This window comes from Jaculus jaculus, chromosome 4 (genome assembly GCF_020740685.1).
Source record: "Jaculus jaculus isolate mJacJac1 chromosome 4, mJacJac1.mat.Y.cur, whole genome shotgun sequence".
NCBI lineage: Eukaryota > Metazoa > Chordata > Mammalia > Rodentia > Dipodidae > Jaculus > Jaculus jaculus.
Window position 1 is genome coordinate 168,139,302 of NC_059105.1, and position 13,180 is coordinate 168,152,481.

A 13,180-nucleotide genomic window follows, 5' to 3' on the forward strand; every position below is an offset into this window, starting at 1 on the left:
TATTTTGCAGAGTTATTACTTACCTAAATTGACAGGAAGTATGAGCACCAGGCCAGACAGAACCTAGACCAGATATAACAATTCTTAGCTATTTATTCAGTTGTCTGACATTTACACATGCTCACTGTGTTTGGCACTGGAGCTAAAAAGGACACAGGCCACGTACAGTTCTTGTCCTCCCAGAGTTTACAGTCCAATGAAGCATAAACATCTTGTCTAAAGTGGATAAAGAGAATTACAGATGGAATGGATGGATGCAGATGGGGCTAGGAAAGACTTCCTAGCTACTGCAGAAGGCAGTGAAATAAATCCACATCATGAACACACCTAGGCCCTGGAAGACCATCCAACCTCTGGTAAGCCTAGCTTGCACGGCAGTACCCAAGTCTGCGCTGGGTCCTTGCAGGCCTTAGTCACACAGGCAGCTGCCATCTCTGCTGGAAGGAGAGATTTAACTAAGACAGGAGGACAACATTCTGTTCTGTCTCGTCTCTAACTGTTTTCCACTTTCATACAGCTGTCAGCCAACTCGACTCAGATTTTTATCTTTCCCTTTTTCATTCCTTTAAAACTTCTGGAGTGGCTCTTTCTCTGCTGTGTCCTCAAGTCTCCCATCTTGCAAAAAATCAGTAAGCTCTTATTTGACCCTGTAGTCCTCTCTGGTCACAGATTGATTTCACTCTTATCAGCTGTCTTCAGATACGCCATGTAGATTCATTGCCTTTGTACTGGTATTATTCTCCTGAGTCCACAATTCTTTTTCGCCTACTTCTGCTTCATAGTTCATTCAGTCCCCAAAACTACCAAAAGAAAAAATCTTATTTCACTTTGTCTTCTACAGAAACTCCTGCTACAAATGATTTCCTGGCCAGATCCAATACGATCTAGATGGTTGTCACACTTCTTCAGGTGACATGTGACAGCTACCACTTTTGTGGCTGAGAAATCCTCTACACCATTCTTTTGTTATTTTTTTTTATAGCACTGCTTTCTCCTGCTTCTGTTATCTCTCTATTAATTTCTCTGGCTTCTTTTCAGTTTTGCTTCCTACGGCATTACAACTTCAGAAGTACTGTAAGAGTTAGAACCTTTCAGCCTAAAACTTGCAAATCCACTGATATGGACCCCCCACTCAGGAGCAGCTTAGACTCTGTTCTGTGGTGTGGAGCGAGGGTCCAGAAAGTCCTCTCTTCAGAACAGAAAAGGAATACCCAGCAGTAAATAGGTAACCATAGTTTTTATAGTACCAAAGTTTGGGACTGGAGAGATTGCTCAGTGGTTAAAGGTGCTTGCCTACAAAGCCTAACAACCCGTATTTGATTCCCCAGTTCCCATATAAAGCCAGATGCACAAAGTGGTGCATACATCTGGAGTCTATTTGCAGTAGCTAGAGGCCCTGGCATGCCCATTCATTCTTTCGGTCTCTTCTGTCTCTCACTGTGTACAAATAAATAAATAAATAAATTTTAAACTTGGTAGATTAGGGCAATTCAAGGTTGTCATTACAAAAGCAAAGGAAAGGGACTTGAGTACAAGATAGCAGATGAATATTCCCCCTGAATAGGAATGAGGGGCTCTGTAATGGACTCATCATCAAGTGAGTGCATAGATAAGTGTGACTGAGAAGAAGAGAACAGGGAGTAGACAGGAGGTTGACGCTGGAGAGAGGGTCATCAGTGTGGCTCAAGGAATAGAAATTTGTCTGTGTATCATGGTTCAGGATGCGTGTGCTGGCGGAGGGGAATGCTGTTGGAGTGCAGACGGCCCAGCAAACCTTGAGGCTGAGGTGTTGATGGGTCATCTTCGGAAATGTTAAAATTTCTTAGAATCAAGCACATGTTTGGCTAGTACTAAATGCAATACTCCATGGTGTCCAATTCACATCTCCATCCCGATGGAAGCATTGTTACTCCAGCGCATCCTCCTGTTACTTGATTGAGCTTTCTAAACATGTATTCTGTGTGCCATCAAAAGAAGCTGTAAATTCCAGGTGAGCATCAAACAACCTCTGTGAATCAAACTCTTATCAGTTTACTTGAAATAGCCTTTATACTAATGATCTGTGACTAAATGATCTGTGACTACCCCTCACACCGTGCCATTTTCCTTCCCCTCCATCAAGTAGGTGTTCCTTCTGTTTGGACATATACTGAAGCATCAGCCTGGAAGCCGTGTCCTGTCTGAGAACCAGTGTGAATCCTTCCCATACGGCTCAGCTTGAGAAGCCCCACACCCTTTCCAACAACTGCAGTATACAGCCTCACATGGCTGGGATGAACCTCCAGACCAGACACAGTTTATGGAAGGAAGGGACTTCTGGAAGCTTACAGATAGAGGGGAAGCCCCATAATGGAAAGAGAAGCTGGCCCCCTTTCACAGATCCAAGCAGAGAGAGAAAAGCTACTACCTCCATACCATGAGCAAGCACTCAGGAACTCCAGGCAAAGCTGTAGCACATTGCATATCTTTAGACTGCAATTCAAATCCATCTCCACGCCTTAGGGTTGGACTTTAGGATCTGCCCATGGTGATACCTCCTCCAGCCAGGCAGCTGGAGATCTAATTACAAGCGTTAATAAACGCCTGAATCAACTGGGGTATATCCATTCAAACCACCACAACAACCTAATCACAACTTCAAACACTTTCCCTTTCACTACAGAGTGAATTCTAAGTCAGCCTTGGCAAGAGTGAGACTCTACCTCAAAAAAAAATTATTATTTTTAAAATTTATCTCTAGGGCTGGAGAGATGGCTTAATGGCTAAGGCATATGACTGCAAAGCCTAAGGATCCCAGTTTGATTCTCCAGGTCCCATGTAAGCCAGATGCACATGGTGGCACATGCATCTGGAGTTTGTTTGTAGTGGCTAGAGGCCCTGGCGCACCCATTCTCACTGTCTCTCTCTCTCTCTCCCTCTCTCTAATAAGTAAATAAAATTTTTAAAAAATCTTTTAAAAGACCTTGTTTAATAAAAGTTATCTCTAAATAACCTTCTTAGAAACATTATGAACATCTGTTAGAACTTGGTAAAATACTGCAATTAATTTAATATTATGTGGTAAACTAAAGTGTTACCCAGAGTTCATACAAACGTCGGAAAATGAAAGAATACAAGTTGGTAGAAAATCAGATTCACGAATAGAGGAGATACTCTGTAACCCAGAAAGGGATTGCTATCATCTTATGGAATTTTTTTTTTTCTGTTATACTAAAGAGAATGGATAAAGTCTCAGAATTTGCAGTTTCGAATGCATTTCCTGCCAAAACTTCAGTTTTACCTGGAAGGCTTTGGAACCAAATGACAGACTTGGAAACATGGAAGCAAGCAGAGGCTGATGAAGTCTATGCAGAAGGTGAGAATACTTTTTGGGGTTTTTTGTTTTGTTTTGTTTTTCTTTCTTTCTTTTCTTTTTTTCTTTTTTTTTTTTTTTTTTTGCTGTGATGTCAACAGTTCTTAAAGCACAACCCACAATGCATTTCAAAGTATAGAATAGAAGCTTTTTCTTATTTGATCTTGATTTTTTGCTTATTTCTACTGCCCTGAAGCTAATCCATTCTGGAGCTAATCCATCTGGAGCTAACACAGAAGGCCACTTGCAGAGGCAGGTTGATGTGCACCTGGTAACTGGCGAGGGGTGTGCGGTATTGGTGTGACAGGGTGGCGCCATGTTAACCCAGTCTGGTGTGTGGTGATGATTCATTCGTTGGTTACCAGCTAGGTTGGTTGTTTATGAGTGACTCTCAAACTAGGCTAACTTTCAGTACCTTCCCAAAGTTCCCCATCATTTGGAATTTAGTATTTTAATTGCTAAGGTGCTAGAGAACTAAACCACTTAGATTCAAGGGACCAAAAGGAATCAAAAAAGGAGACTGAGAAGGATCACCTGCTGAGGGAGGAAGAAAGTCAGAATGTTGTGCTCTGCAAGCCAGCTTCTATTTGGAATATGTCCCTAGCTATTGCATTTGTTCAGTACATTCATATGGTAGCCTTATTCCACTGCATTAGGAACTGGAAGTGTTGGCTACAGACAACAGAGACAGAGCTCTTGGTTTTATGGAGTATATATTCTAGTGTGGGGGAAAAAGAGAACCAGAATCAAATTGTCACGTACTGATGAGCTATTTGAATTTAAAATTACACCACCAAGGCTGGAGAGATGGCTTAGTGGTTAAGATGTTTGCCTATGAAGCCTAAGGACCCATGCTCAATCTCTCTCCAGATCTCACATAAGCCAGACATACAAAGGAGACACAAGGACAAGGTCACACATATGCACTAGGTGGCACAAACATGTGAAGTTATATTGCAGTGGCGGAGGCCCTGGTGCGCCAGTTCCCTCCCCCACCCCCTGCTATCTCTAAGAAAAGCACCCAGCCTATACTCCATTTCCCCTTTCCCTGCTTTCTCTTATTTATTGCCTCTGCTATAATTAGCATATGCCTCACTCTTGTAGCGTTTATTTTTCTCATTGTGTTCAGGGCTATATTCCCATTATCTAAAACAGTACTTGTCACATGATGTCTAAGTGATACTTACTGAATGATTAGAAACAGTAAGTAGAGGAAGTTTCTAAAGGAACTAAAGTACTTAAAAGATGTTTTTGTGTTGCTGATAGCTCAGGAGCTGGTCAATGACTGGTTAGACACGAAGCTTAAGCAGGAATTAGCAAGTGATGGAGAAAGTGACGCTGAGAACACTGTGTCAGGAATCACTCCTATGCCAGAAGCCCGTGACCATTCAAAATATGACAAGTTTGATGGTAAGACTTTATCTGATCATTCTGAGCTTCAATGTCTAAGGAATGTTCCTAAGAAGTGCTGTTTTTGTTGTTCTAAATAATAAATGATACCTGCTTTGACATTTCTGTGGTTGGTTTATCTTTATTATATCATTTAATTTTTCTTGATTCAGGACATAAATCGCTTATGCTATGCAACCAGTAAATCCCTGGTGGTTTTCAAAATTAAAATCCTCCATTATTTATAACTTTTGCTTATGATTACAATAGCAATTAAAAGTGATGCTTGTCTATATATCATTAGATAACTATTTCTTTTAAAAATATTTTTTTTTAATTTTTTTATTGATTTGAGAGCAACAGAGAGAGAAAGAGGCAGAGGAAGAGAGAGAATGGGCGCGCCAGGGCCTCCAGCCACTGCACAGGAACTCCAGACGTGTGCGCCCCCTTGTGCATCTGGCTAACGTGGGTCCTGGGGAATCAAGCCTCAAACCGGGGTCCTTAGGTTTCATAGGCAAGCGCTTAACCGCTAAGCCTTCTCTCCAGCCCAATAACTACTTCTTTTGATGAAGACTGCATTTAAATATCCATGTATCATTTTGTATTTGTCATATGCTTCTTATATCTTGACTAGTTTTTACTTACAAGGGAAATTATTACTTTCCTTACCACCACCCTACCCCATTTTATGGAAAACTAGCACTAGACAGGTTAAATAGCTAATTTATGAGAGTTCCTTGAATGTACTTATTATTATGTACTTATTACTTATGTTTTAAGGGGTTTTTTTTCTTTACTTAAGAATATCTTTATTTGGGCTGGAGAGATGGCTTAGCGGTTAAGCGCTTGCCTGTGAAGCCTAAGGATCCCGGTTTGAGGCTCGATTCCCCAGGACCCACATTAGCCAGATGCACAAGGGGGCACACGCGTCTGGAGTTCCTGTGCAGTGGCTGGAGGCCCTGGCGTGCCCATTCTCTCTCTCTCTCTCTTTCTCTCTATCTGCCTCTTTCTCTCTGTCACTTTCAAATAAGTAAATAATAATAAACAAAAAAATTAAAAAATATATCTTTATTTATTTATTTGAGAGACAAAGAGAATGGGCATGCTAAGAAGGCCTTTAGTCACTACAGACAAGCTCCAGATGCATGCACCACATTGCACATCTGGCTATGTGTGGTTATTAGGGATTGAACCAGGCCTGCAGGCTTTGCAAACAAGTACCTTTAACTGCTAAACCATCGCCTAGCCCTGAAGTTTTTTTTTCTTTGATGGACCAAGCATGGTGATTGTGGGGCAATTTCCCAGGTGTGACTCAAATAGCCTGAATGAACCCAGATGATAGCATTCCTCTTATTTAGGACTCTACAAAATCCCCAGCTAGGGAGTCACAATCATAAGTTCTGAAAGTCAAACTAGTACTTTAAGATTGCCTAATTTCATGGTTGCTTAAAAGTTTAGTATGCACATATATAATCTATAAATTATACTAGTAGGCATTTTCTTAGAAGACCTATGTTCATACAAAAATTTGTTATAAATGGTTATAGTAGCTTTATTTGTAGTAGCCAAAATCTAGAAATAACTCAAATGCCCATCAACACATGATTTAATGACTGTAATGGTTTATTTCAGGTTGTCAACTTGACAAGATTTAGAATCACCAAGGAAACAGACAGATCTCTTAGCATGTCCATTAGGGATTTGTCAGGTTAGATTAATTGAGGTGGGAAGACCCACTCTAACTGTGGACAGCGGCATTCCATGGGCTGGGCATCCTGGACTGCATAGAAAGGAGAAGGCTGGCCAAGCACCAGTATCCATCATTCTGTCTACTTCCTCACTGCTGATGTGAGGAAGTGATGCCATTTTCCTTCTCCTGCCTTGCTTTCCCACCATAATGAACTTCATCCTCTGAATCTGTAAGCCAAAATAATACCCATTTATAGTAGATTTCAAATATTCATCATTAGTTCTATGCCAGTTATATACCTATTGCACAGTTAAACTCCTCTCCCCTCCCCTCATATGGGCTCTGCATTAACCATTGCCCATTGTAGTAAGACAGTACTTACCTTTGGGAACAAGTATATAGATTTGAGGGCAGTTTGGCATGCTATCTGCTTAACATAACCATAGTAGTAGTAATTTCCCCCCCCCCAACCTGGTCACTTTTGGCCAGCTTTACAATACTAGGCATGAAATCCCTCCTGTGAAAATAGGCTTCAAATTCAATCAGAGAGCTATTGGTTACTCCTATACCATTCATGCCACTATTGCACCAGAGGGGATGTCTTGCTTGGTAGGTCAGTTATGGAGTACACAAGGTCCACAGCTGTGCAGGAATGTTGATGGCTTTTCTCCTCCAACAGCTTGCATAACACTTTCTGGCATGCAGAAAGCTAGCTGGCAAGGAGGAAGCTTCTAGCTCAATTCTACCTCAATTTCACTATGAACTGCAACTGAAAAATGTTGTATCTTCAGCACTAGGGATTAGTTTGGTGGGCAACCAAAAGCAATATCAATGGAGTATCTTGTTTTAGGGATCTCTGTAGTCAGCACCTCATTGGGAAATATCTCATCTCTGACCCTAGAATTTATGATTAATAACATGTGGCTTATGAAAACAGCAGTGGAGTTCTCAGTTATTTACACTGAAGTGATATCTTTTGGATTTGGCTGTGAGGAAGTCTTTAAGGATGTGGGTGAGGTCAACTCCTGATGAATGGAGCTTTGTCCTCTTCATTGAAGGTCACTAGGGGCTGATAATTATCAGTTTCTTTTTATTAAATATTCACAGCTCTGCAGAGTTTAGGATTCTTTATATATATGAATATTATATATTAATATTATTTTTTATTCCTTTTTTGTTGTTCTGTTCTCCCAGATTTTTGTGACTATTTGGAAGAAGAAGAAGAAAGTACCACTGTTCAAAAATTTATAGACCATCTGCTTCATAAAGAAGTGGTGGCTTCTGTGATGATGGAAGATCTTGGAATGAAGGAAAACCAAGACAAGAAGCAGCAGAAGGATCCTCGTCTTACCATGGAGATGAGACATAAGCAGGTGGGAGGGAAAAACAAAATTAAAATGGATAACAGGAAGCAGTCTTTGTGTAACACATTTAATAAGCTTAAATAAAGACTTAGGCTTTATTATGAAAAAGGGTGCCATCTGTGGTTTGGTAAGGAAGAATAAAAATAAAATATAAGAACTTCAGAAGAAAAATAATTCTCATAAATGGAGGGTAGGAAACAATTTATTTAAGAAATAACCAAAAATAGAGTAATTGATTTTGACCAGTTGAGCATTGAACTGAACTCCATTAGTTTGAATGTGGTACTTCCTATTATAAATATGTAGATTATACTTGCTTCAATTTGGTCTTCGGATTGTGACATTAATATATTATCATGAATATTCTGCTGAATATTATAAGGGTAATTCTTTTCTAGACAACTGAAATTCACTCATTTTGTGATTATAATTTGAAAAAGAGGACAGATCTGAATTAAATCTAGTTCAGCTGTTTTGAATTAGGAAGGCATATGGGAACTTTCTTTTCCTCAAAAGGCATAGTAGGTATTAGGGAAAAGACTGTCTCAGTGCTTAGAAAGGAACTTCATGGACATAACATCGAGGACTAAGACAGACCTGGAATTAATATCAATATGTGTGTGTATGTTATCTTTTTATAATACTAAATTTCTGATTGTCAAATTTGAAAATTAAGATATGACTGATCATCCCTGGGAATGTTAGAGAAATGGTCTTCATGTATGATAGAAGGGAGGAGAGAGGCTTCAATAAGATATATGGTCATTGCTGTAAGCCTTGTTACAACTGGAAGGGAAGATAAGGGCAGTTAAGTACAGTAAGGGGAAGGCCATTCCTTAATTCACAGCCAGCCAAATTTCTAAAGATTCAGTAGATTTGGGGGGAAAAAAAAGAAAAAGAAGAATGTGCTTAGTCAGAAATATTGGCAATAGTCATATTTTTGGTTTGCTAATATCCATAATTACTGGCATATCTAAGTAGCCATAGGAATGAATGGAGAATCATGGTTGGTGATCCTTAAGAATGTAAATGGATCACTATTCTATCCTTCACTGGGTAGCTGTTGCCAAGTTTCAGTCTGTTGAGTTCTTTGTCTCAGACCAGAAAATTTTAGAAACAGGGACAATGAGACATGAATAAGGCCAACGATATTTATTGAGGAAAAAGTTGGAAATATCCAAAAGTGTCAGGGTGAGTAGGCTTAGGATTTCAGCCCACATTAAAAAAAATACAGAAAAAGACGGGCTGGAGAGATTGCTTAGCGGTTAAGCGCTTGCCTGTGAAGCCTAAGGACCCTGGTTCAAAGCTGTATTCCCCAGGACCCACATCAGCCAGATGCACCAGGGGGCGCACGCATCTGGAGTTTGTTTGCAGTGGCTAGAAGCCCTGGTGTGCCCATTCTCTCTCCCTCTCCCTCTCTCTCTCTCTCTCTCTCTCTCTCTCTCTCTCTCTCTCTCTATCTGCCTCTTTGTCTCTCTGTCACTCTCAAATAAATAAATAAAAATGAACAAAAATTTTTTTGAAAAATATAGAAAAAGAAGAAGAAGAAAGAAAAGAACGAGAGAAGAAAAAGTTAGGTTTTTCGAGTTAGATCTCAGAGAAGAGTGCCATGCACTAGGAGGGTCTGCAGCACCAAGGAGGGGCTTCTGTGGGTTTAAGTACATTATCTCATAAAGGGACTCACTCCCCCCAGCTCCTTAACATATCTGTAGATGAGAGGTAGTCTCTTGACCAGATGAGTGATTGACAGGGTCCACCCAGGAGCAGAGAACTTTGGTGCTCTGGTCAGGAGAAAATGGTTGTTTCCTTTCTCATGTTATGAGGGAAACAGGAGGTAGGGGTCATCCTTCAGTGCCTTCCAAGCCCAACGTCTGCCTACCTGTGACATAGCTAACACAATGTGTTTTGATTCTTTTTTAAGGCCTAAGTATAAAGCAGCCATGTATATCTGGGATAGGCTTAAGGGTGTGGCAAGTCATTGCTAATTCAGAACCCAGAACTTGGGATCAGATCCACTGGACTCAGTTTTCCACAATGCAAATCGTTCCTGGATGGTTAGTCATCTTCATCTGACTATCTGTAAAACTTTGTATTGGCATTTACCCAGGAAGCAAATGAACTGCCCCAGTTCTGCCAATGACCAGTGGAGCTCTGGGCCAGACTACCGTATTCTGAGCTCGAGTGTGTTCTCAGGATTTATCTATCCCTTCTGCTTGAAGAGGCTGCATTCACCGTTGTTTATTCTCTCTAAGGTAAAAGAAAACCGCTTAAGACGGGAGAAACAACTACAGCAGCAGAGACTCGAAAATGCCCTGAAGAAATCCGCCTTCTTGGAGGCCCAGTTTCTTGTACAAGAAGAGAAGAGAAGGAAGGCTCTCGAGACCAAGAAAGAAAAGGAGGAGATGCAAAGGGAGATGATAAAGTTGAGGAGGGAGATCCTCGAGAGGAGACATACCGTGGAGGAAGTGTGGAAAACGTAAGCCTGCGTAAGAGGCAGGGTGGAGGGTGGGTGTCTAAGCAGTCTCGTTGGAAGTGCTCTAAAGACGCAAGCATGTCCCAACATCACAAGACAAAATGCAAAAGAGAAAGTCACTCACTAGTCGGCCATCTCAACAAAGTAACTGTCTCTTTCCATGTTTTCTCCTGCTCACATCCCCTCTACACATTTAATTACAACCACAGGCACATTTCGTTTGTTCCTTTGTTGTGATGCTGGCAGCCCTGAGGTCTGTATATTACTCCACTCCATTTCTCTACCCTGAGCTTAGATAATGGCCTTCTCCCACATTGATAAGCATTTTGGCTGTTCTAGATTTATCACAATTACAGTGAACATCTTTACTCCGACAGCTCTTTCATTCTTTTTGGTGTTGTTGTTTGTTTGTTTGTTTTTCAAGGTAGAGTTTCATTCTAGCCCAGGCTGACTTGGAATTCACTATGTAGTCTCTGAAATAGCTTATTCTTATCTATAGTATCACTGACCAGATTACCACACTCTTCTTTATGACAAACACATATTCAAGATTTTTGTAACTTTAATAGGTATCATATTAATTGGTTTTCATTTCTTTGGTTGCATAATATTTTCAGTTTGAGCTTATTTCCTTATGTATTGTGCATGATTCGTAAATGTCCTTCGTCCTACAGTGAATTGTGTTACTGCCTTTTCTGATAATCATATAGCAAGCCACCATCACCTTATTTCCACTGACAAAAAAAAGTCCATCCATATATATATGTGTATAAATCTGACAAGAGGAAAATGAAAACAGCCCTTGCAGGATGTAGTACTGTTATCCATCCTTATGTGGAAAATGAGCTTCATAAGTGAAATAACTAACGTATTTATTCTGAAAAATAGCAGATGCAGGAGCTACAAAAATTTCAAAACAACGTGACTAAAGTGTCTGAAATGCTCAAGCCGAGAGGCCTGAAAGGTCTGCCAGATAATCTTTTCCTGCAGAGCCTCCCCTTGCCGCCCCTCCTCATGGCATCCTGATGGCTGTGGCGCTGCCCAACTTTAATCAGCTCAGCAGCGCACGTGTGCTTCAGTCCTCAAGTGTCAGGCTCAGGCCTCCTCCAGGTGCCATTCCTTTCAGAAAGCAATCACCAGTGTCTTAGTGTGCTCTTTCTAAGGTCAGCCCCGCTTTTCAGATTGCTCCCAAGCCTGGAAAAACTAGGCTGACCTAAAATAAATTGTGAAAACAAGTAACATTTGATGGTAGCAGGATGCTCTCGGTTCACTCACAGTGGGTACTCAACAAATGTTCACTGACCAGTCATTTCTTATGAAAGTTAAATCTCACCATGGTTACAGTGAGACAGATAATGTGCTCTACTTTTAGGTGGTTGAACTAATTTAAACTTTGCAGAAAGCAATTTGGCATCAAACAACAAGAGTCATCAAGTGGTATTATTCCTTGACCTGGAAATTTTTCCTAAGGGAAAAATGCCCTAAGAAAATCATCAGAAACTCAAAGATACATGTGCAATGATAACTAAATAGTCTTATTTGTTATATTACATTAATAAAAGTTTAAAGGGAAATGGTTGTGCATTGAGGCAGGACTGACAAGCTATTTAATGCTTATTTTTGCATGAGAAAATGTATGGTTCTTATACCTCTCCATTTTTTCACATTAAGCAGATATTACATTCATAAGGATGTATCTTTTAATGTTATTTTAAAACTCAGATCCAAGGCTGGAGAGATGGCTTAGCAGTTAAGGTTCTTGCCTGCAAAACCAAAGGATCTGGGTTCAATTACCCACAACCCATGTAAGCCAGATGCACAAGGTACGTGTGCATCTGGAGTTTGTTTGCAGTGGCTGAGGGTCCTGGCACACCCATTCCTTTTCTGTCTCTATCTTCCTCTTTATCTCTCTCTCTCTCTCAAATAAAATAAAAATTGAAATGGTATTTACATATGCAAGTATGTATCTGTATACGTGTGTACTGATGGAAACTTGCATTGAGGAAACTCACCAAAGAACTTGAAAATGTGAAGCAAACACACTACTGTTGAGCTCTATCCCAAGCTCTTAGAACTGTTTCTTTTAATATTTTTTGAATTTTATTTATTTACTTACTTGAGAGATAGAGAAAGAGACAGAGAGAGAATGGGAACACTAGGGCCTCTAGCCACTGCAAATGAACTCCAGGTGCATGTGCCACATTTTGCATCTGGCTTATTTGGGTACTGGGGAATTGAACCTGGGTCCTTAGGCTTTGCAGGCAAGTACCTTAACTACTAAGACATCTTTCCATCCCTAGAAATGTTTATTTAACACCCACTGTATAGAACTAGTAGTTTGTGAACAGTTAATAAAATATTGTTGTTGATAGAGCTTTTTAATTTATTTCTAAGCTATCCTGAATCCACCTCATTGCATAAAGCATTTCCTTGAAGAGCCTTCATTACAAAGAGAAAAATAATGGCTTTGTTACCCTAGATAAGTCACCTTCGTTAGCCAAGTGACGTTATTACAGTAATCAGGCATGATGCTGTATGCCCTCATTATGATATACAAGAATGAATAAGGGCTGATGAGATGATGTAATGGTTAAGGTACTTGCCTGCAAAGCCAAAGGACCCAGGTTCAGTTACCCAATATCCATAAAAAGCAAGATGCACAAGGTAGCACATGAGTCTGGAGTTTGTTTGCAGAGGCTAGAGGCCCTGGTGTACCCATTCTCTCTCCTTTCTCCCTCTCTCTCTCTCTCTCTCTCTCTCTCTCTGTCTGTCTTAAATAAATAAATAAATAAAATATTTCTTAAAAATTAATATGACAGATTTGGTGGCACATGCCTTTAATCCCAGCACTTGGTAGAGGTAAAGGTAGGAGGATTGCTGTGAGTTCAAGGCCAGCCTAAGACTACATAGTG

General features: G+C 40.3%; 1 protein-coding gene across 1 annotated transcript in view; it reads left to right on the top strand.

Annotated features, from left to right (window-relative positions):
- Positions 1-13,180, top strand: part of Ccdc191 (coiled-coil domain containing 191) — an 82,165-nt gene that overhangs the window by 4,927 nt on the left and 64,058 nt on the right. The window contains exons 3-6 of the mRNA XM_045148247.1: positions 3,217-3,355; positions 4,619-4,762; positions 7,626-7,804; positions 10,048-10,271. Coding sequence (XP_045004182.1) covers positions 3,217-3,355; positions 4,619-4,762; positions 7,626-7,804; positions 10,048-10,271 — 686 coding nt within the window. The remainder of the gene's footprint in view (positions 1-3,216; positions 3,356-4,618; positions 4,763-7,625; positions 7,805-10,047; positions 10,272-13,180) is intronic.